This window comes from Anguilla rostrata, chromosome 13 (genome assembly GCF_018555375.3).
Source record: "Anguilla rostrata isolate EN2019 chromosome 13, ASM1855537v3, whole genome shotgun sequence".
Taxonomy (NCBI): Eukaryota; Metazoa; Chordata; class Actinopteri; order Anguilliformes; family Anguillidae; genus Anguilla; species Anguilla rostrata.
In genome coordinates this window covers 14,258,687-14,283,580 of record NC_057945.1, presented here as the reverse complement: position 1 = coordinate 14,283,580, position 24,894 = coordinate 14,258,687, and the positions used below count along the sequence as shown (strand labels likewise).

The 24,894-nt window shown below is 47.2% G+C and overlaps 1 protein-coding gene across 2 annotated transcripts; it reads left to right on the top strand.

The window, feature by feature from the left end:
- The first annotated feature begins 511 nt into the window (after window positions 1-511).
- On the top strand, window positions 512-24,114 carry LOC135237541 (phosphatidate phosphatase LPIN3-like). Of its 2 annotated transcripts, none has more exons than XM_064304752.1 (20): window positions 512-820; window positions 9,386-9,586; window positions 10,170-10,265; window positions 10,354-10,574; window positions 10,988-11,095; window positions 11,723-11,831; window positions 12,890-13,556; window positions 14,023-14,116; window positions 14,299-14,486; window positions 14,779-14,872; window positions 15,265-15,334; window positions 15,596-15,688; window positions 15,983-16,071; window positions 16,772-16,913; window positions 19,013-19,161; window positions 19,550-19,636; window positions 19,851-20,003; window positions 21,142-21,256; window positions 21,814-21,917; window positions 22,742-24,114. In XM_064304752.1, exons 2-20 carry the CDS (start codon window positions 9,395-9,397, stop codon window positions 22,884-22,886), a joined length of 2,916 nt encoding a protein of 971 aa, XP_064160822.1. In that variant the 5' UTR covers window positions 512-820; window positions 9,386-9,394; the 3' UTR covers window positions 22,887-24,114. The 2 variants fall into 2 exon arrangements, with proteins under 2 accessions (XP_064160822.1, XP_064160821.1); XM_064304751.1 differs by lacking the exon at window positions 512-820 and adding an exon at window positions 3,499-3,517.
- Window positions 24,115-24,894: the final 780 nt, after the last annotated feature.

Here is a 24,894-nt window from a genome sequence, read left to right as displayed (position 1 = left end):
GAGCTTTGTAATACTGTAACTCAAATAGGATTGGCTGTAATTTAAAAAATAATAATAATAAAAAAGATTAATCAGGATTTAATTCAAATCTATTTTGAAAGTATAAAACCAAACGGCAGCACCAGCTGTATTTATTTGAATACCACTGGCAGACCTATATATTATTAATTTAATGCTGAATGTATTTTCTCTTTTTCTTCATGTACTGTTCTTATCTTCTCAGTGACCATAGATTAAAACTGGCCTCAATCACATGTACAAGTATCCACATAGAAAATGTAACTGTATCTGTAAAAAATAAAATAATAAAAATGACATCCAATCAGTTATTCCAATGACTGTTTATATCGGTCGATATGATCTGATAAACAAGTGTTTTACATAATCATCTTCTTTCATTTTTAAATACCTAGATTTTACAGAACTGCGCGTTAGGGTGTAAGGTTAGATATTCAAAGTAAACAAGGAAACGGGACGTTTCATCACTGTTTGAAATCAGTCACTGGGTGATCACAGCGATTGGCGTGTAGTCAAACATATTGTACAAGTACTCTTAAAGAGAGGGACTTCTTTTATTTTAATTTGAATGTTCTCTTATTGAAGCCGTGGTTGAATTACCGGGACTCTTTATATGTAAATTTTCATAATAACCGGAACTTCGTAATATAAATAGGAAAATTCCCAGACTGTGTTGTCTTGCTAGAGCTAATTCATCCGAGTGGAGTGTTTCAACGAAAGCCAGTTTGCACATGCGTCGGAAGTGGATGCATCATTGAGGCTTCCCAATAATGCTCCCGGGACAGAGAAAGCAGGCACAAATGTAAGTTTATCGCAAAGTAAAAAAAAAGGACATTTTAGATGGTAGGCCCAGTATGTTGCTATCTTTATTGCTATATTAATTGCTGGTACGTTTGCTCACATTGTTCTGTGAACGCTGAGACCATAATAAAAATAAGGGTGTGTACGAGTTAGCCCTCTTTATTGACTGCACAGCTTCCTTGCTAGCATGATGTCTCGATGTTTGCACCTAGTCATTTTCTCCATAGTTAGCTATTTGACGAGATAACTAGTACTACATTGACTGTTTTGTAGCAAACGTTAGCTAACGTATGTGGTTCGTTGCCAACTAGTTTTTTTCTCGCTAGACAACCAGCTAGCCACATAGCTAGCTGGGTTGTCCTGTCATTGTTCCGCTAGTTCAGTTAACTTCGCTATATCAATATTTTTCAGCTCTGAAGTGTAACAATGGTCGGTACACGTCTAGCGCGCGTGATGTAGAAAACCGTGACCTCTTTTTTTTATTTGTGTCGTAGTTCACTTCGTTACCCCGCACAAAACTTTAGTTTGTGGTTTTTGTCCAGTTCCTAAAGATGCCACGTTGGTTGTTGCCAGTTTACTTCTCTAGCTAACGTTATCATTCTGCTGTTTAGCAGCTAGCTTGTTGTCGTGTGACGTTAATCAAAATAGAGAACATAATGTTGACTTGAGAGCAAGTCCGTGCTCGCCGGCTAACATTAGTTAGCTAAGCGAAAAATTGTTCGCCGGATAATTGTCCGTTTGTACCTAGCTAACAATGGTAACATTAGCGAGTTAATGCTCATGTTAAAGTTGTGTGCTTTTTATCCTGTTAGATTAAACGTAAGTTAATGAGAAAGGAAACAAGCGGACATTTTGAAAAATGTAAACAATAATACATTCTGGGGTAAGCCCAATGTTTTACGCTTGAAACAGACTTTTTTCCCCCAATCCATTTTGCCAGTCATACTAGAATTAGGCTGCGCATTATGTGCGTTTACATTAGGTCAGCCAGACCAGTGGATCTCCAGTTGGCTTATATCGACTACCGCAACAGTTGATGATCCATGTTACAGGCTGGACAAGTCTGTTCATGTCCTGGTGTTTATGACATTATGGATATCGGAGTCATGATCATAAGATCAATGTAGGAGCTACACGTCCCAGTACACTCTGGAAAAGATACATTGCTGTCTTTCGGAAAATAAATGGAATGCGGTGTGGCCACCTCCCTAATGCAAATAGTGCACATCATTGGTGGAAAACAAACACACCATAATTGTGTGTGAAGGTGTTCAGTTTCCACCAAGTCATCAGGGTCACTGTTGGTGACTTGTGTCAGGTCACATTTTTTCCACAGAAATGTCATTAAGCAAGACAGCCATGAGAAATGCAGAGTGTTTTTGTGCCCATGAAAACATAGACTTTTCTTAGTACATGCATGAAACCAAACAGTGCAAGTGAAATCTGAAATCCCCCAAACACAACCCTTGCAATAAATTTTAAATCTTGAAGAAATAAAATTTTAAGAATGAAGGTATAGCTAAGACCAGATGCCAAGAGAAGTATACAGAATTACTTCCATCCAAAGAAGCCAACTTTTTCAGCGTTTGAGACGATTTTTCCTCTTGGTGGAAGCTTTTTCAGGGTCGCTCACTCTTCCAGAACGTTCCTGGGTTCCACAACCTGGTCTTCCTGTTCGCTGTCCTCTCTCTTACTGTCTGTGCATTGTCTCTCATGACCTTTCTGGTTGACTGTGGCTTTGTCACCGGTCTCCAGAAAACTGCTGCCATCCGCAGATGCTTTTACCAAATCATGTATCTGGAAGAAAAAAAATATATCCCACAAACAAAAACACCCGACTAAACAAAAAGCAAACAATTGCCACCGCCCAAACCCAGGACCTTTCCAGAGGCCTTTTAGCAGCCTAATAGTCAGGCAGTGGCTCATCTCTCCTCTGTTCGGCTGACAGAAGGACATTAGCATTACTGCTAACATGTCCTCTCGAGACCACTGAGCTTCTCATTCTTGGTCAAGGCCCTGCCCAGTATCTTTTTGGTTTTCCTAGTGCTGACAGGTTCCAGAGGTTCACAGCGGAAGGAAAGCACTCGAGTCTCACCCCCCCCCTCCCCCCCCTGACCCCTGTGGCACTAGAGCAGCCGTGTTTGGTCGCACAGTCCATTTGAGGTCTTTGCATGTGAAAAGAGCCGCCTGTCAATTCAGAAACTGCTGGCTTGCAACCGCGACAGGACTGTCATGTGCAGTGTGTGAGGAAGCGAGAGAGAGTATGTGTGTTTGTGTGAGAGTGAGGGTGAGTGAATGAAATCGAAAGCGAGCGGGTGGCTGAATATACTGGGACTCTCTCACACACAGCAGCTGGGGTACTGCTGAACAGGGGCAGACCTGTGGGGCCTTAAAGCAGGGTTGTGTGTACACCTCATGTGAGACAGGCCTGGTTTGAGGGGTCCCCGGAAGGCAGTGGTACCAGACAGGCGCTGGTACACTGACCCGTCTGGGAGGGCAGGACCAGTGCACTGAAACGCGGGACAGCGGTGCCGGGAGGACCAGGGACGACCCGGGAGGGGCAGGGGGAGAGGCCAGAGGACAGCCCCGGGGGGACAGCTGATTTGGGGGATGCTGGGAGTTTTGATGTCTGATGGCGGCCGGGGGGTCCAGGGGACAGAACTTCGCAGGGAGGGGTCATCTCCACCCTTCGCTTTGGGTAAGCGTAGCAGCGACCGGAATGCTGGCTCCACAGAGACTTCAGTTGGTTATTGTGGGTGGTACGGGCGATGTGTGTATTCGTTTCCAGCACTAAATTGGTTTTCTTATTTTGGCTTTGTGTTTATTAGTTGCCAGGGTCATATGGGAGCTTACTTTAAATGCAGCAGCTGGGGTTTTATTTGTAGGCATCAGCTGTTCAGTGCCAATAAATTATTATTTTCTTCGGCTTACCTTCTGTGGCAATCGTGGCTAGAAAGAATGTTAACTGCAGACTTTGGGAACAGGTTATGTGGTCTGCTCATAATGAAAGAAACGGCGCTCAGTCATCATACATTGCATAGTTTTTTATTCATGCAACAGTAGACGTGCAAGGAGAAGTAACCGGATCTGATATCCGAACAGGGATTTATTGACCTTTTTGCGTCCGGTGTATGGCTAGGCTTTCCCTGAAACATGGCGGTCTCGTATATCCTTGTGGACTCTGTGAACCCAAACTCTCCTGACAGCATGCACGCTGGCGGTGTAAGTACAAGAACGGTTAGACATCTCAAGTTCATTTTACTTGAGTTACAATTGTGTCATAATAGGAAGGGTTGGGCCTAGTCAACTACAGTTCCTCAAGTTGCTGCTACGTCGCTTCTTCCATTGGACACCCCAGTCACCCACAAGCTGGTAGTTCTTGTCAGACATACGCGTCTCCTCTGAGATCAACGCTCTTTCTCTCCTCTCATACAGTGTGGCAAGCCTCTCGCTGATGTCTTAAGACCTCTGTGGTAAGGTCACAAAAATAATAACCGAGCCTGAGTACGTTCAGGATCTGCCAGTTGGCGCACATATTTGTGGAGAGCTCTCTATTCACCGGTCTTGTGTTTGACTGACGGCTGCACCTGAGTTGCATGTTCAGACCCGCCGAATGCCTCAATTGTGCTGAAGCGCTTGTGAGTGACTTCCTCTGATGTGTGTTCCTATTCCTGTGCATAGTCATGTCCAGTTTGCATGTGTGTGCAGATTGGAGGTGGTTCACTGCCTCCAATCACTGCGTGTGATGGCCCATTTTTTTCTTTTTTGCCCCCCCCCCCCCCTTCATGATTTGCCTCTTGCCTGCCACTGGTGCAGACTCTAGAAAGTGCACATTTGCATGCGTTTCGCATTTGCATGAGTCCATTATTTGCCTCTTAATTAAAAAAAAAAGTATTTTCTATTATTTTTGGCTGGACCCGCAACAGCGGGGCCAGCCCTACAAACGCGAATGTCTGTGACTGAGTGAGTGATCAAGGCACACCATTGGTCGGCCTAGTTATGACGTCACACCATTGGTCGGCCGGTCCAGCCATATACTAGGTTTTAACCTGGTCTTGTTTTATTTGGAATTCCCTGTCCCCCCTTGAATTTGGAATGTCCAGTTTGCGGACCGTGTGCAAGCGTGGTCGTGTACGGCTCCTGCTGCCGACTCGGGAAAGCGAAGACAACTTGCGGTTCTCCGACCAAACGTGGTGTCAGCCAGCTGCTTCTTTTCATACCGAAGCCACAAATCGAGCACGTGCAGAGTGGGGGCAGAGGAAACCCAATCCTGTGCAGACACCAAGCCAGGGGTTCCCGGACAGCCAACAGAGGACACTCATGCAGTGAGTACTGCGGTCCCTGCCGGCTGAATACCTCTCATATATATCCGTTGGGAGAGACAAAGCCAGTTGCTTGCCACCCATTTTCGGCTGTCTGCTGCATTTGGCAGAGGCATAGGTTAGGGCTGTCAAAAAATATTTGAAGTTCGAAAACTATTCGAAAATCTTTTCTTTTTTTAAGTTCAAACCTAAATTTGAGCATTTTAATATTAGTTTTGGATTCTGCGTTTTGTAATTAACATGAAGAATATACAGGCTTTAATTTCATGCGGCGAATCATGTTCATGCACGCAAAGTTCATTTCCTGTGCGTTACTTCCTCTGTCAACAAAAAACGTTCTGCCCTGGACCCAGAGCAAGTGGATCGTCTGGTTTTCCTTGCCAATAACCTCCGATGATACTTTCAGCTCCATGGACACGTTACTGGTCAGCTAGCCTCGCGAGCCAGTCTCTTTTTTCACTTCGTTCAACAGATCTGGTCAGATAACAATTTAGGCTGAATAAAGTTCCCATGGCAGGCTATGTTTCCTTTCTGTTCTGAAGTTTTTGATAAAATTGGATGATAAAAGAAGTTAAATTACATACTCTGTTTTAGTTTGTTTATGTTGTTTTAGGCTACAGGTATTAGCCATTTGAATAGGTTTTGTGTTAAGAAATAAACAGGGATTTCCTATAAACAATCATTTCCCTATTATTGTGATTAATAAATGCAGAGTTGTGGCAAATTACATCCATGAGAAAGTGCTTTATTCATTTGTGCATTAGGCTATAGAAACTGCAGGGGGCTCATTCATAAAATTAACTTGCGTGCGTCCGTCAAGTGAAGACCTGACGTAGAGCCACAGCTGTTTCCACGGTCAAATAAAGTCATGTTGAGATTTTATAAATCACTACTTTGACGTGATTTTCTACGCACGCGCCACACCATTGATCTAAAATACGTTTTGTAAATGAGGCCCCAGATGTAGTAACCTAGTATTAAAGTTCACCGATGTCCTCTATTCTACTGCCCGCTTTTGGAAAATAACGCGCAGGCCAGTTTAGAGGGAGCGTCACGTGCATCATGCGCCCGGCAATAAGCAGCTTATTTTTTTTAAATTATAGGCAAATGATATTCAAATATATTCAAACTCGAACTGATTACGAAAGCTAATATTCGAACTCAATTTCATGGCACTTTTGACAGCCTTAGCATGGGTTGGGTTAGAACAAAAAGTGAGCCACCCAGCAGTCCCAGAGTGGTTTAAGTCTCTTTGAACGTTTCAGAATCGCGTTGCCGCAGGTCAGGCCGCCTGGTGAATCTCACTCGTTTGCCCTGTTCCGTTGGCGCCGACCTTTGTGCCGATTGGCGATGCCTGAGTTGATGTTGAGCGTCAGGCTGTTGCGGTTCTGCAGCGAGGCACGTGCGGCATTGCAGAGCCGCGGCTCCTCATGAGCCAAGACCCATAAATACCCAAACATCCGCCCTTTCAGATTCACTGCTCCACAGAGCCACGCGTGTGGTCTTCCGGGCGCTTGGAATGCATTTACACCCGCTCTCGTTTTTGAGGGCCCCAAAACTCCAGGGGCAGCTTTTTATGTTTTTATATTTTTCATATCTTTATTTTGGACGTCCTTTCAGTAATAATACGAACGGCAACATTAGCCCTATATACAGTGCGCTACCTTATTGAAACGAAAGCATTTAGTAAATTCACAGGAAAATTCACTTTTCCCTTCTATTTAGCCAAATTACTCGCTTTCTCGGTTGTTGCTCGAACTGAGTCGATTGGTAATAACGGCATACAGGTCAGGCAGACGGTCAGCTGTCTCTCCCCATTGGTCCGCTTTTAACTCTGTTGTCCCGTTGCCCCGGTCACGGTTGGCTAATCCTGCGTGGCGCCGCTGGACTTTTTCCTCAGGCATTGATTACGCGCCGCGCCGAAGCGGCTCGTTCGTTCCCGAGCGCGCGCGTGCGTGCTAACTCCCGCCCGCCGCGGATCGCGGCGTCGCCTCGCGGGGCCGTCGGACGCGTCACCGGACCCTGAGGGATGTGACATCACGGGCCCTCCCGTGACTCAGCGGTAAACAGCAGATAAGCGTCAGACCTTCACCTCTGGCCTGGTGCCCGCCGGCTTGTTACCGTGCGCGACTCTGAAGGCGCGCGGCGCTCCTCCAGTCAGCCCGCTCCGTAGCTACAGCCCGGGTGCACACGAGGACATCCTCCAGAGAAGGGCGTATGTATGTATGTCTCACTGCTCCCTTGACTTTACATTGTTCCTTTTTATATTGCGCTTTATAGTTTCCCGCTCTTCAGAGTGGTCGTGTTCTTGCCCGTTTGGTTTAGTTGTGCATTTCGTAATGTCGTCCGCTTGAGGTCGATGACCCGTACAGCAGCGGTGGGAGTAAACTTCGCGTCCGGAGAAAGACGGAGACGAGCGTTGGCGCTGAACCTCGTTTGGACGGCTTAATGTTTACCGTCGAAATGTCGCGGAACGGTTTTTGGCTCGCCGCCTTGTGCGTTCGTTCTTTCGCGTTACGGTGACCGTGGGTCACAGCCGCGGTGCACTTCACCGTGGGAGAGCAGACCTGTGTCATAGCCGCGGTGCACTTCACCGTGGGAGAGCAGACCTGTGTCATAGCCGCGGTGCACTTTACCGTAGGAGAGCAGACCTGTGTCATAGCCGCGGTGCACTTTACCGTAGGAGAGCAGACCTGTGTCATAGCAGGGTGGGAACTGGGTGCTTTGAGCTGAACTTTATAGCGTTTTTCACAGCAACGTCGCCGTTTGTGTCACACTTTATTTTTGGCAAGTGGCTGTGACTTGGCCTTTAGTCCAGTGTAAATATGTTTGCCTTTGGCTTCGCATATTCATTATTACAGAGTTAATAATCAACCTTCCTTTGAAACAGAATGCAGACAGTCTGGACAAAGGGATCTCAAACACCCAGTCATGTTCTCTGTCACTCCCCGGGTAGTTTTCTTGTGAATGGTTAGTAATCCTACATGTAGGAGCTCAGTGATGTCACATCCTTTTAAATTGGAGCGTTTTGGGCGTAACACAGACCCAATTAAGGCCACAAACGTCCAGATGTTGCTGATTACAGTCTTTGTAAAATAATTGGCCTATTGCGGCCAATACATACTGATGAAATGGCAAAAAAACAGGCTAATTGATAAAATCAATGCGAGAAATGCTGATAAATCCTCGGTGAACAAGGTTCAATGTTTCTTATTTTTTTAACCTTGTTCACCGAGGATTTATCAGCATTTCTCGCATTGATTTTATCAATTAGCCTGTTTTTTTGCCATTTCATCAGTATGTAGGTTGGTGGCCATGTTGAATTCTTGCAGAATACTTTTTTGTTCGCCATACGCATCTAAGAGAATAACTGCTGCTTTGCGATTAAAGACCGTCTAAAATATATGGCCTGTAGCCTGTTACGTATTGTAACCTTGATATGTCACCATAGTAACTATCTGAGAGGCTTTAACCAACTCACCCAAAGGTCTCCCTCACCTTAGGGAAAGAGTTGCCATGAGAGACGTACTTAAGTTTGAAACGTTAAGTTGTTTTGTGCAACCGGGCACAAAAGTTTCTTAATATTTTTGTAACCTATATTGCAATGTGTCAAAAGCATAGCTGTCTTTGAAATTATACCGTTATTGTCGTGAATGATATAGTATCGCACACCCCTGCTCTTGTTAGTATTTCAGTAGATTAGTCATATGGTTGTTTTTTTTTAGTCATATGGTTGTTGTTGTCGTAGAAAAAGGGGAAATGAGACGTTGTTTTACTGTGTCAGTTGGGAGGGCTGTGCTGTCAGTTGTATGGTGGGGTGAACACTGGCTGTCCTGCTGTGAGTTTGCATCTTGCCACATCTCTGTTGGGTAAGCAAGTCTCCAGTCTCTGTACTGAGCGCTTCACCCTGGCTGTTTTGGCTTGTTGTTCATCACCTTTCTCCTTTTTCTTTCCTCCCCCGCTCCTCCCCTCCTCTATGCCTTTCCCTTTCTCTCCCTCTCTTCTGTCCCTCTTCATTCCCTCTCCCTCTCCCCTCTATACCTTTCTCTTTCTCTCCCTCTCTCTTCCTGGCCTGTCACTTTTTCGCCCTCTCTTGTCTCTATCTTCATTCTCTCTCCCTCTCCCCCCGCCCTTTTCCTTTCTCTCCCTCTCGTCTTCTCCTCCTCACCCCCCCCCCCTTCCCCTCTCTCCTCCATGCCTGTCCCGGTCTCTCTCTGCTCGTTCCCTCTCTCGCCCCGGTGCAGTCCCAGACCATGAACTACGTGGGCCAGCTGGCGGAGACGGTGTTCGTGACGGTGAAGGAGCTGTACCGGGGGCTGAACCCGGCCACGCTCACCGGCGGCATCGACGTGATCGTGGTGCGCCAGCCCGACGGCTCCCTGCAGTGCTCGCCCTTCCACGTGCGCTTCGGCAAGCTGGGCGTGCTGCGCTCCAAGGAGAAAGTGGTGAGCGCCTGAGTCCGAGTCTGAGTCTGAGCCTGAGCCCGAGCCTGAACCTGAGCCCATCTGCCAGCCCACTGCTGCCTTCTTACACACAAAGGCGTGTGGAGTTACCCACGGACTGACTGTTATGGGTGGAGTGACTGGCTGTTTGTTACTGGTCGACTGACTGGCTGTTTGTTACTGGTGGACTGACTGTGTGTTACAGGCAGACTGACTGGCTGTGTGTTAAGGTGGACTGACTGGCTGTGTGTTACAGGCAGACTGACTGGCTGTGTGTTAAGGTGGACTGACTGGCTGTGTGTTACAGGCAGACTGACTGGCTGTGTGTTAAGGTGGACTGACTGGCTGTTTGTTAAGGTGGACTGACTGGCTGTGTGTTACAGGCAGACTGACTGGCTGTGTGTTAAGGTGGACTGACTGGCTGTTTGTTAAGGTGGACTGACTGGCTGTTTGTTAAGGTGGACTGACTGGCTGTTTGTTAAGGTGGACTGACTGGCTGTGTGTTACAGGCAGACTGACTGGCTGTTTGTTAAGGTGGACTGACTGGCTATGTGTTACAGGCATACTGACTGGCTGTGTGTTACAGGTGGACATTGAGATCAATGGGGAGCCCGTAGAGCTGCACATGAAGCTGGGGGACAATGGAGAGGCCTTCTTCGTGGAGGAGAACGAGCACCTGGAGGTGAGCGGGCTCGCGTTAGCGCGTTGGTTCCGCGGTCGCCGCGGTCCCTGGCCGGGCGTAAGCAGCTCTCCGCTTCCTCTTTCGGCAGGAGAGGGTCCCGGCGCACCTCTGCACCTCCCCCATCCCCACGGAGGGCCCGGAGAGCCCCGAGTCGCCCCCGAGCGCCCTGTGCCGCCGCAAGAAGCGCCGCCGCAAGCGCGTCCGCTCCGACTCCCACCTGCGCGAGGACGGCGGCTCCTCCTCCGACGACCGCGACGCCACCGAAGCCGAAGCGCTCCGGGAGGAGCCGCTCGCCCCCATTTTAGCCAGGTCTGAGCCCCCCAAAATGCATACGGTTCAAGGAGCATCAAACTGTGTCCCACGTATGGAGGAGCGCTGATAGTGGACTACAAGGTCTCCAGCATAGCATTATTTGCTGACCCGTCAGTTAAAAACAAATGGAAACCTGTAGTGCATCACAAACGTTGCTTTATGACAGCATGCCTGCATTATAAATTATTAGTATGGGATTCCTCGTCTTTTTCATGCCTAGTCTGTTTCGTATTTCAATGAGGCCGTGAGATTTATGTGAAAATTTGCCATAGAACTGTTTTATGTAGCGAAGCCCACGTCTTCACCCTGAATGGGTGTATGGTACCCATCAGGAGGCTGGGCTTGGGCGGGGATGCCTTGTTGCTGAAGGGGTAATGGCTAATTCGGCCCGCTCTTTCCTGTCCCCGCAGCAAGTCCGTGTACTACTCCATCTGCGAGGAGCCGTTTGAGGGGGTGGCGGGCGCCCCGGCCCGGGACGTTCACCCGCACTCTGACGGGGAGTGGTCCCCCTCCGAGAGGTGAGCTGCAGAGTCACCCTTCTTCCGTCCTGCCCCGACGGGTCGCTCTGTTTTTAACATTTCAATCTTTCTTTTTTTTAATTCAGTCTTTTAAAATGGATGATTCGCTTACTTTTGAGACTTCGGCTACTAGTTTGTAGAGGCACAAGTCTGCTTTTGCACAATAATGTAGAAGCAGATTTTGATACTATCTTTATATAATTGTGTTTTCTAGCGTAGAAATGATTTTTAACTGATTGCATTGGGCACTGATCACTGTAAATCTGACACTGATCATTGTAAAAAAATAAAAAAACATTAGTGTGGGATTTTTTTCCCCTTTCATGCTCTCAAAGATTGTTCTGAGCAGTCATTATGGACATCAGGGTGATGCCGAATAGTTCTGAAATACCACCCCAAAGACTTCAGGGGCAGTTTCTGTTCAGTAAAATGTCAACTTCACTCAAACTGTTTCATCCAGAGTTCACCTCGTAAAGTGTGAGTTCACACAGTAAAATTCAAAACCTGCGGAAACGTAAAAGCAGGCAATATGTAGGTAGCGCTGCGGAACTGAGAGAGCCCTTGCCGTTATAGACAGCTTACCCTCGTTACCCTGACGACGGGGCTTCCTGTGTGTCTGCTCCTCAGTCTGTACTGCGACCGGCCTCCTTCCCCCAAGAGCGACTCGGAGCTGCTGGTCAAGCCCCAGGAGACGGCCGGGCCGCAGATGCAGTGGCACTGGGGCGGCTTCCCCAAGGTGAGGAGGGCCCACGCCCAGGGGGGCTCCACCACCCTGCAGGTCTTCACACTTAGAAATAGAAATCACGGGTGCGAGAATCTCCTCAGCATAACATTTTTAACTGGGGTACCTGGGGCTGGGCAGAATTGCTTTTATTTGAGTTTTTTTCACGTGCCGTCTGAAGTTTAGGCGTTTACTACTGGACCAGGTATAATTAAAGAGGAAAAGACAAAAAAGGGAGGCAGTGCACCCATGATGGCAGTGATCTTTATTGCAGTGAATAATTGTTGTTGCAGTATGTCGCCCTGCCATAAAATAAACGTAAATGACTATGTTTCAGTTGTGGTTGTTTTGGGACTCTTGAAAAAGCTTTAGGTTCTCAAAATGCTGCCGTCAGAAACCGATCATGGGTAAGAATTCACATTCTGCCCAGGAGGGTTGGAGTTGGGTTGGAGTTGAACAGTGTTACGGTTTCACTATTGAAATAGCCTGTTATAGTTGTTTTTTGGTCCTTGAATTTGAGGAAATGGGACGTTGAAAGAACCTAGTCCTTGAATTGGTGCCGTGCTTAACTGTGAACCCTGTTGAAAGCTCATGATGAAATACAATAAGATTTATTTTGGTTTCATCGGGAGGGTTTTCTTTTAAGGGGTAAAAACAGTACACAGAGTTCTTATGTAATCTTGAACCTGTTTGTTTAAGAATGCATAGTAGACACTATAAGATTCTCTGCTATGCAGTATTTATGCAGATTGGTGTTATGCTTCTTTTACAAGGCTGTTTCGGTGTCTGTCAGACGTACATTTGGCATCCTTTGCAATAGAAACAGGCATTTCACGTATTACAGAGTATATTAGTGCTTAGGAAGTAAAGAATAGCTGATTCTTGCTGTGGTCCCTTCAGAAACCTTTGTTGCACTCCACATCACCCTGTCCTTTAAGATTTCTCAGTCACCGGGTGGGGAAGTGAAAAGTGAAAATTTTGTGCTGGATTGTGGGCACAGAATGGCACTTTAATTTCTCCTGTCCTGATGGTGTGTGAGATGTGATGTGTTTGTCTGCCTCCGCCCCTCACAGGTGTGTGACAGGAGCGAGAGGAGCGAGTGGAGCCCGGTGGAGGTGCAGCGCTCTTCCCCCCTGCCCGTCCCCCTGCCCTGCTCCCAGAGCACGCACTTCCGGACCATCCAGCGCCAGGACTCCTTCGACATGGACCCGGAGCCCGGGCCGGACGGCGGGAGCCCGGGGGGAGGCGTGACCGTGATCCGGCCCGAGCCCCGCCCCGGCACCGCCCACTGGGAAGCCCCGCCCACCGAGGAGCTGCCGGGACCCTCCCACTCCACCCCAAACCAGCCCCCGCCCCTCCCATCCCAGGACCCCTTGGAGCCCGAGCTGGAGGGCTCCCTCCTCCTGGAAGCGCAGCCCCCTTCCTTGGAGGGGGGTGCCGAATGCGCTGTGGACGGGGCGGCCCCCCCGGGACCGGCTGGCTGGGAGGCGGAGAGCGCGGGGCAGGGGGACCGGGATGCCGGGGGGGTTGTGCTCTGCATGGGGGCTGGGGAGGAGGAGGAGGAGGAAGAGCAGGGCTCGACGGAGGATGCGGCTCAGGCCCCCTTAAGCGTAAGCGACCAAGCCGAGGTCGTCAAGGTGACGGACTCCGCCCAGGCCGGGGAGAACGAGGTGCAGCCGGAGAACCAGGCCGGCTCGGCGGAGGCGGCAGCCAAAACGGACTCACAGGAAAAAAAGAAAGGTAAGCAGGGACACAGGAGAACAGGCAGTCCACACCGGTCAGCCCTAAATACGGAGCCAGTGGGAACAATCCCAGAGCTCATTCAGAGTTCTCTGCCATTGTAGCTGACGCATACAAAATGTGTACATTTCATCAAACAGAGATATGACCAAGGGCAACTCTGTGGCTACAGTCCATGGCAACCAGAGATTCCTGTAGTTAGAGAGAGCAGAAGAAAACATAGAGATGGACCATTTTCTATTGAATGGCTGACTAACGTGAATGATAAATTAATTAAGTTGAAATGTACTTAATTCAAATTTAAAGCCGAACCTCACTGATCGCGATTTGAACCTTATTAGCTTGGTTCTGGACTACCGGTGGTAAAATTATTCTCTTGTTTTATAAATACAGGTATTTGATCAAAGCACCAAGTCCATTTGCCTAAAATGTGTTTGAGAGGTTGTTGAGTTGCTCTTTGGCACAGGTAAAAGAAGCCAGCACCTGGGCCCCTCTGACATATACCTGGATGACCTGTCTAACCTCAACCCGGAAGTGGCAGCCCTCTATTTCCCTAAAAGGTACGCGGCTCGTTTCCTCTTCCTGTTACCCTACCCCGCAGCGAGAGAGAGCCGTTTAGCTGGAGTGAACACAGCCCTGGTGATAACACCCGTGAGGGCCGGTTCTGCATTGAGACTAAACGCGCTCGCGCTGAAGGCCTGCGCGCTAACGAACCCGCCCGCTTCCCGTTTCCCGTACGCAGCGAGGCGGAGGCGGGGTCTCGGGCGGGGGCGGAGCCCGGCTCCCACTCAGGAAACCAGTCCCCGCAGTCGGTGGGCAGCGGGGCGATGGACAGCGGCACGGAGTACCTGTCGGACTCCACGGGCGACCTGCTGGACGTCACCATGTCCCTCTGCGGCAGGGCAGTGGACACCAGCCACATCAACAAAGGTAGCGGCGCTCTGCTTCGTGGTTTAAAAAACAAAATGGCGGCCGCTTTGCTCTCAGATTCAGATGCGTATTCAGTTTATTGGAAAAGCCATGGCTGTACATTGTAACTTACATTGCTTAAGACTGTGAAAATGGCAACAACACCAAATTAACAAATAGTTTCATGTACTGTAACCATATTGTTGTGATAATGGCAGTAATGGTAATGGCAATCATGGTAACTGTTCTATTACTGTTGTTTATAATACTGATGAATTAACAGATTTCTCTCTCACTCTCTCTCTCTCTTTAGAGAAATTCATGGAGCACATCGTCAGTTTTCAGGATTTCGCCAAGAACCCTGGGATTATTGAGGACCCCAATCTGGTCATCTGCATTAACTCAAAGCAAGTATTTTGCGTGCGTACGTGCAAATTTGGGAAAGACTATACATGGCTGAAGAGAAACCACAATTATGAAAGATCAGTGTCTGTTAGTCTGTTGATCAGCATGATTATTTAGTTGGTTTAAATTCTCTTCAGGTTGTGTTGTCGAATTGACCCTACAATAAGAAATTGGAAAATGTGGTAGGAGCAGAAGGCATAATGACAAGAAACCAGCCCTTCAGACCATCTCGGCTTGCCTTCTACTGCTAAATATTTTCACCTTTGCCTCATTCTTCACCCCCTGGATAATAATGAAATTATTGAATAAAATATCTTGGGAAAAGGTGTGCATATCCAGTGGATTCTCACACACCCCCTCATTTACTGTAATATTGAATCTTTCTGTTGTTCAGCTATTATAACTGGGCTGTGGCTGCTCCAATGATCTTGTCAATGCAAGCCTTTCAGAAGAACCTGCCAAAGGTACTGATATTTTTATTACTACTTTTGCAGTGCTTTAGAAAAGATTTCAGTATGCTTTTTTAAAAGACATGGCCTGTTTAATTAACTTACATTTCAGTTTGAATTGTCTTGTGTGTAATTATAAACTGTGTGTATTTGGTTTAGTTGAAATGCATTCTTGTGACTTCAGTTGTTATGGTTAAATTTCCTGGCTCTTGAATCTGAATGATCTCTAGAAAGTTCCGTGGTGTCGTTTGGCTAACCCCGGTTCTGCCTCTGCAGAGCAGCATAGAGCAGCTGGTGAAAGACAGGATGCCCAAGAAGTCTGGGCGCTGGTGGTTCTCCTGGCGACGGAGAGACATGGACACTAAACAGGTACGCGGCGGGGGCTTCCTTTCAGCGAGAATCACAACCCTTCATTTTATAGCTGGTTAAGCTGGTTCTCTTCTCAGTTTTGCATTTAAATCCTGAACGCAGGGAAGTGCTGTTTTGCGTTTCTTGCGGGAAATGTTTTGACCTTGCTGTAGAAGAAAACGTGTAGCTTAGGAGTGCTGCGCTCAGAAAAATACTGAAGATAATAAGCTGTACGATCATCCGTTGTATTTCGTGAATTCACTTTTTTAGAATATTTTTTTTTATGAGGCTGATTCTGCTGTTGGGATTTTTCAGCTCCAGTTACAGCAGACCAGTTCTAAGCTCGGCCAGCAGGGGGAGCAGTTGGGTGCTCTGGCCTCAGACCAGGGTCCCTCTACCTTAAAGTAAGCAGCACCTTAAAGCTCTTTCTCAATTCACATTCGCACTCCTTCCACAGCTGCGACAAGTCTAGCAGGTTCTGTGGCAATCCCACCTCCGCTGCTACGCTCCTTCCAACAAAAGCTTGTGTTTGAAAGTCACATTCTGAATTGATAACATTGTCATCTCTGGATTGTACAAGCCTGCCTCTGCTAGGTGACGTAAAACATCAGGCTCTGTTAAATCCTTAGTAACCGCTTGCCAACGCCTTGTGATGGAGCTGTGTTGTCGGAAACCTTTCTTTGTTCTCGTGGCGTGTCTGTGTGCGTACAACAGTGATTCATCCCACGAGAAAAAAATCTCCAACTTGGCGTCACATTGGGCAACAGTTTTTTTTTAAGAATGCATTGGCCCGTCAGCTGTTTGAAAAGCCCACACCCGGCTTTTAGAACTGACAGCTGTGCTGTTAGGCGCAAGGCGCGCGTGCGTCGCTGCCAGAGGCGTGCCACGCCCGCCGACCGCTGCTTCGCCAAAACGGCAGGCGCGGTACGACGTGTCGTCATCCGAGATACGGCGAAGCTCCCTTTGCCTTTTTGGCGTGAGGTCGTCCTGGTGTCGTCGATGTTCCGCTCGGCGCGCTGGCGGCTGGCTTTGCGCTCCTGTGCGTCGTGTGAGCCGAGGCGTGGAGCTGAAGCGCTGACGGCGAGCCGCGTGTGCCTTCCTCAGGGGGAAAGCGGCTCAGACGTCCAGCGAAGACGACGGGGACTCCGGGAGAGCGAGGGAGGGCAGCTCGCCGGAGGCTCTGTCCACCGCGCAGTGCATCAGCCAGATGTACCGCAAGTCCCTGCGCCTCACCTCCGAGCAGATAGTACGCCACTCCCCACTGCTTATGTACTGCTCATCAGCGGTCTGTAGTACACCATCACTTACTGCTTATGTACTGCTCATCAGCGGTCTGTAGTACACCATCACTTACTGCTTATGTACTGCTCATCAGCGGTCTGTAGTACACCATTACTTACTGCTTATGTACTGCTCATCAGCGGTCTGTAGTACACCATTACTCACTGCTTATGTACTGCTCATCAGCTGTCTGTAGTACACCATTACTTACTGCTAATGTACTCAACAGCGGTCTGTAGTACACCATTACTTACTGCTTATGTACTGCTCATCAGCGGTCTGTAGTAATCCACTCTTAGTTACTGTCCAGCCGTCTCTTACACCATTACTTACTGCTTATGTACTGCTCATCAGCGGTCTCTAGTACACCACTCCTCACTGTTTATGTACTGCTCATCAGCGGTCTGTAGTACACCATTACTTACTGTACGCCAGCCGTCTCTATTACACCATTACTTACTGCTTATGTACTGCTCATCAGCGGTCTGTAGTACACCATTACTTACTGCTTATGTACTGCTCATCAGCGGTCTGTAGTACACCATTACTTACTGTACGCCAGCCGTCTCTATTACACCATTACTTACTGCTTATGTACTGCTCATCAGCGGTCTGTAGTACACCATTACTTACTGCTTTTTGTACTCCTACTGTCACCGGGTCTGTAGTACACCATCACTTACTGTACACCAGCGTCTCTATTACACCACTCACTGTTATGTACTGCCCTCAGGGTCTCTATTACACCATTACTTACTGTCAGTGTACTCTCATCAGCGGTCTTAGTACACCATTACTTACTACCCGGTCTATTACACATCTATGTACATGTCTAGTCACTCACTTACGTACACCATGTCCTATACACTATTACTGTCACCAGTGTTCTTATTACACCATACTACTGTACACCAGGTTCTTATTACACCATCACTTACTGTCCAGTGTTCCTTGTACCATCACTTACTGTACACCAGGTCTGTAGTACACCATCACTTACTGTACACCAGGTTCTCTATTACACCATTCCTTACTGCATACACCATCAGTCGTCTGCTATACACCATTACTTACTGTACACCAGGTCTGTAGTACACCATTACTTACTGTACACCAGCTGGTCTGTAGTACACCATACTTACTGTACACCAGGTCTCATTACACCATCACTTACTGTAACCAGTGTTCGCTATACCCATACTTACGTGTTCCAGGTCCTATTACCATCTTACGTACACAGTGGTTTCATTACCATCACGTACGCACCAGTGTTCTGCTATCGACCATCTACTTACTGGGACACCAGTGTCATCTCCATTACACCATCACTAATGTACCCGTGCTGTCGTCACCTCACTACGTACCCGTCCTACCCATCACTACTGTACCCGGCTATAACCATCATTACTGACACCAGGTTCTGCTAACACCTGCCACTCTAGTGCCTCAGGTTCATTACAAAATGCCAGGCATATTACAATATTTGCCACATCAGTGGGGTAAAATATGTACACCAGTGTTCTCTATTACACCATCACTTACTGTACACCAGTGTTCTCTATTACACCATTACTTACTGTACACCAGTGTTCTCTATTACACCATCACTTACTGTACACCAGTGGTCTGTAGTACACCATCACTTACTGTACACCAGTGTTCTCTATTACACCATCACTTACTGTACACCAGTGTTCTCTATTACACCATCACTTACTGTACACCAGTGTTCTCTATTACACCATCACTTACTGTACACCAGTGTTCTCTATTACACCATCACTTACTGTACACCAGTGGTCTGTAGTACACCATCACTTACTGTACACCAGTGTTCTCTATTACACCATTACTTACTGTACACCAGTGTTCTCTATTACACCATTACTTACTGTACACCAGTGGTCTGTAGTACACCATCATTACTGTACACCAGTGTTCTCTATGACACCATTACTTACTGTTCACATACTGTACTTCAGTGGTTTCTAGTACAGCATTAGGCAAGTTGGGGCGTCAGTGGGGGGCGACCCGCACCTCAGCCTGCATTTTTGTCGTGTTCAGGAGCGGCTGAACCTGCGGGAGGGGGCCAACACGGTGGTGTTCAGCGTGACCACTCAGTACCAGGGCACCTGTCGCTGCGAGGCGGCCATCTACCTGTGGAACTGGGACGACCAGGTCGTCATCTCCGACATTGACGGCACCATCACCAAGTGAGCGCCGCCGCGCGGTCGCCCTCCGGCCCCGCCCCCGCCCCCGCCCCCGCCCCGGCGGGAAAGCGCATCGAAGTAGCGCAGCGGTCTGGCAAGCGGACCTGCCACTCATAGGCCTCAGGTTCAATTACAAAATGGCGGAGAGATATTACAAGTAATTTGCCATATCAGTGGGGTAAAGATGTAAGCTTTTGTAAGATGCTAGGATTTTCCTAGCAAATGAATGATGTGAATGTTGTGAAAGAGAATTTTCTGGAGCGTTGATTGTACTGGAACTCAGAGCATTGGTTCATTGACTAATGCATAGTTTTAATGCGACACTGTAACTGCGCTTGCCTGTGCATGCGTGTTCAGGTGCTGTTGTTAACACTGCCATTGCTCAACACAGGTCGGACGCCCTCGGGCACATTCTCCCTCAGCTGGGCAAAGATTGGACCCACCACGGCATCGCCAGACTCTACCACAAAATTCACCAGTACGTCGCAGCCCTGCGCCAACATAAACTGGCTAAATTTATCCGTAAAAGATTGTTGAAAAACACTTTTTTTTTGGATGGTCCAACAGCGTAGGTCTGCACACCAGCCTGATTCGTATCTTGGGAAAACGGTTGTGTGCTGGTTGGGGGAGGAGGGTTTAGCGTTGAATTGTGTAACTGTAATCGGCCTTATGCTGACCCGCGCCTCCTGTAGGAACGGCTACAAGTTCCTGTACTGCTCCGCGCGGGCCATCGGCATGGCGGACATCACCAAGGGCTACCTACAGTGGGTGAACGACAGAGGAATCGTCCTGCCCAAAGGCCCCGTCCTGCTGGCCCCCAGCAGCCTCTTCTCTGCCCTGCACAGGTCAGCCCCCCCCCCCCCAACATGACCTCCTGCTCGCCGCCCGTTCACGCACACGCTGGGTTAGTCTGGAGTAGGGCTGGGCCCATGGGGGACGCATCGGCCTGTCTGCCACGCGCGACTGCCATCGGCCATGGTTTGAGAGATCGACATGCGAGGTGGTCGGTGTGTGTCACATGCCATACATGGTTTTTTTGTGGTTTAAGTGCTTCGTGTGCGGTCGAACCTCTTTAGTATTCTTTGCATGTGCGGCACACTGAAGAGGGCTGTTGCTGAAAAGCCTGCGCTTAGCGTGCTTCATACCTTTATGTAATACATTTTCAGTTTGAGTTTTCTGTCGGTGTATTTCTCTAGATTGTGATGCAAGCCGTGGGCCTGCCTGGACATAACAGAACATTGTTCTTAGCCTGCATTGATACCAACTAGTTTTCATTGTAGGTCTAATTATATCACATTACTCAGTTCTGCCCCATAGCCCACTTCTCTTTATCTGCATTTGAGAAATGAGTAACAGACTTTTTTTGTACAGAGTGGCTTGCCAGAGCTGGAATTAGTTATGCATCTGGCAGAAGTTGATGCCTGATGATAAGCTCTTAACCAACCAGACGGGACACATTACTTCTGCCGGGCCTAAATTTCTTTTAGTATCATAATTATTTTTATTAGCTAATGATTTACCTCATATGAAATTCTTCTGGAGTCTGTGTCTTTCAGCAATAAATGAACAGAAGTCTTTAAGTAAACCGTCATCTGAGGTGTGTTCGTATCGGGCAAACTGTAAGACACTTCTGGCAGTTGTTTTCCGCACGCGCTGTTTCAGATCGTTTGCTTAATTTTGCGATTCTCCACGAACAAAAACCTGGCAGAAAAAGTCTTTAGCTTTTGCTTAACCAATTTGAACACATTTCTGAATGGTATAATGAACATTCTGTCTCAGTGATTGCCGGAGATGAATACACAGATCAGACCTGATTTAAATAATCACAAACTTCCCTCAGTAACTGCCAAAAAAATATATATATATTTCAAGGTGGAATTTACCGTTGGGTTACTGGGGGAGGGGTGTTTTCCTCTAGTTTTCTTGCGTTGCATGCTGGGGCTGTGGAGAATCGTTTCTAAACGCGGGCTTGTTTTGCCGCAGGGAGGTGATCGAGAAGAAGCCTGAGGTGTTCAAGGTGGCCTGCCTCACGGACATTCGGGACCTCTTCAATCCTCACAGACAGCCCTTCTACGCAGCCTTCGGAAACAGGACCAACGTAACTGCCCTCTGCGGACAAACCAAGCAGTCTAATTTATGCCGCGATTACTGGAACATTTTCCCTCAATAGGCTGTGGTCAGAGTTAGCCTTCACAGTAGATTGGGCTTTATAACTTAAACTTTCCCCCCTTTAGTGTAGGCTAATTTTGACTATGCAGTCTAATGAACTTCAGCAGTTAGAAAAAGTTAAAATTACTTGATTGACAAGGTATAGAAGGGTGCTGTTTATACCATTTTTGTATTTTGTAGCGTTTGTATTTCTTTAAACAGTGTAATGTCTAATGAGGTTAAATGAGGCATTCTTTTATTGTTTTAAACAGTAATTCTTCCCTATCCTTTCTCTTGAAATTTTTTATTTATGTCAAAATCAAATAATGTATAGTATTTATAGCCCTTTATAGGTAGGGTGGTCATTTTAGAGGGCTTTGAGAGGGAAACGTTTGTGAACTCCCACATTCAAAAATGTACGTATACGTTTAAAAGCATTTGTTGTCTCTATCTTTGTGCTGTGAGAAGCGTTCTCAGTGCAGCTGCGGGTGTGCCTCTCTCCTGTAGGACGCCTACGCCTATAAGCAGGTGGGCGTGATCGAGGCGAGGATCTTCACCGTCAATCCCAGGGGGGAGCTCATCCAGGAGAAGACCAAAGGAAACAAATCCACGTGAGTGATCCGGATTTCCTCTCCCCTTGAGTATCCCCAAAAGTTCTCACATTCAGAAATCAAGAACTTGGAAGTATTTGAAAATAACGAGAAAAGTACTTTTTTCTTTTTTCCGTTTTCTGATGCTTTTGAGCATTTTGAAAAGGGTCGTTTGACATGGTTAAATGCAAAAGTAATGGGGCAGTAACACATTTTTTGTTGTTTTGGTTTGTTTTGCTGAACTCCAGGTCATTGGATTTGAAATAAAATAATTTATATTGAATTACATTAAAAACATTTTTAGCAGATGCTCTTATCCAAAGTGACGTACACAACAGTGGTACATAGTATCCATTTATACAGCTGGATATGTACTGAAGCAATTCAGGTTAAGTGCCTTGCTCAGGGGTACAAGGGCAGTGTCTTACCTGGGAACTGAACCTGCACCCTTTGGGTTAAAACCTTTGGGTTGCAAGCCTAGCTCCCTAACCATTATACAACACTGCTGCCCAGGGACTTTGAATCACTTCTCATCGTGTTGAACTCAAAGTCCAATGCGCCACAGACTGTCAGATCTAATAAATTGAGGGAATTAATTGCAGTAGTTGACCAGTTACGTTTGGTCCCCCATAATGGGGGGAATATGTATAAAAAGAGCTGCGATTCCTACACGGTTTGCCAGATACGGATATAAATACCTGCAAATGAAATCTGAGTGTCTGCACTTTAACCTCATATTCGCCATTTCATTTCAAATCAAAACAACAAAAATCGTGTCACTGTCAAAATACTTATGGACTGCGTAGTGTTTCTGAAGGCGTGTCTCCTGTCTGCGTCCGTGACAGGTACTCCCGCCTGAGCGAGCTGGTGGACCACGTCTTCCCCCTGATCGTGAGGGGCAGGACCTCCTCCTTCGACTACCCCGAATTCAGCCACTTCTCCTTCTGGAGAGAGCCCCTTCCCCCTGTCGACCTGTCTGCCCTGCTCTAGTCTCAGTGTCTGCCCCCGTTTCTCTTTCTCTCCGTCTCCTTCATCTCTGTGCTCTTTTCTCTTTCTCCCTCTGCTCCTTTCTAATCTTTTTACACATCTCTCTCTCCCTGTTTCTCTTCCACCCCTCTCTCTCTTGCTCTCACTTTTTCTCTCTTCTGCAGTCTCTCTCCCCTCCCTCCCTCCCTCCCTCCCTACCTCTCCCTCTCCTTCACGGACGGCGCTATAAATAGAGAGGGTTCCACAGAACTCTTGCGAGAGGGGTACTCTGCAAACCCCCGGCCTGTAGCCGTTTCTAAACGAATAGGCGACTGACCAAAGAAGAAACGGACGAGCCAAGCGACGAAGCAGACAAACCTCCAAAATGCCGTCTCCCTGAAACCCTTATGGACTTTGGGACCTGTGACCAAAGCCAGAGGCGGGGCGGGTAAAACGCTGGTCCTGCAGTAGTATGCTGCCCAGGCGCCGCAAGCGACGTCAGGTTTCTGAAGCCTCGTACCGTGTGACCTCATTCTGTTACCCGCGGCCTTGCCCCTCGCACCGCGCGAGGAGGACGCCTGTTTGCACTAAATACTGACATTTTAGTGATGTCTCAAAGTAAGGGCTTTTTTTTTTAAGTGCGTGTTTTAAGGGAACTGGAACCATATCGGGGACCCCCACACTGTAACGACCGAACGGAGAAGCTGGCACGTAATAAATAGCTTTCTTTTTTCTTTATTTTTTTTATTTCAATGTGCTTTTGGGCTTTATATTTAAAAAAAACAAAAAACAATTAGGGTTATGTAGCCTGTATAGTTAAGTACTATGTTGGTTTGTATTGTGAAGCTTATAATAAATTGTGTATTTATTTGCAAGGTTTTGAAATGGCCAAATATTTCCACTGGAGTCCTCACAGAAAACAACTGAAATGTGATTTTAGCCTTTATTCTGAAAGGTGTTCGAGCTGCGTTTAAAGATCCAAGCGGTTTGGGTGCCGTCATGGGAGGGAACTGTCATTAGTCAGCAGTCAGTTTTAGGAGCATGGCTGGTCCCGACGGTCATCTGACTGAATGTCTTGTTTTAGACTTTATTTCAGCGATTGAAAGTTCCACTTGTAGTGATGCAAACTGCTGACTAAAGGAAATGGAAATGAAAGTTGAATTCATTATTTCAGCAGTGCTCAGATGAAACTTTTCTGTGTAAGTGTATACCATTCCCAGTAAATAAATACTGTGTGTATTATTCTAACAAATATTATTTTATACTTTTTTTCCCCCCCCTATTAAAAAAAATAAGAAAAAAATAAATCAATGCCTTGTCCTACCTAAACCGTTCAGAAGTGAATGTGAGATCAGGGCCGTGGTGGGCCTGCAGTGACACAGGGAACACTGCAGGGGGCGCCATCAGTCCTTGTGACCGACTCAAATATTTGAATACTCATAATTTAGTCACATTGAAAATTCACAATCCAATGTTATGAGCGCCAAGCAGAATTGCATTTATTTTCTCCAGCTTTATAGCAATAACAAAGTTGCATAAAAGAAGTTATACATGGTATAAACAGTAATATTCATATTTTAATATAATTAATACTTTATATAATTATGAATGTATTTTTGTAAATGCATCATTTTCAGAATGACAGCTCTAACCAAAATGACAAGTGTAAAGTCTATAGAATTGTAGTACTGCGATTGCTAAGGCAGCTATTTGATGGACATACACCATATGACCAAAAGGCTGTTTTTCATGGTTTGGGCTACACCCCTTAGTTCCAATGAAGGCAAATCTTAATACAATGGTATTCTAGATGATTCTGTACTTCCAACTTTGTGGCAACAGTTTGGAGAAGGCCCTTTCAGCATGACAATGCCCCCGGGCACACTTTGTGGTCCATATACAAATTGTTTTGTTGGGAACGGTGTGGATGAACTTGACTGGCCTGCACAGAGCCCTGACCTCAACCTCATCGAACACCTTGGGGATCAGTTGGAAAGCCAGCTTCGAGCCAGGCCTAATCACCCAATCAGTG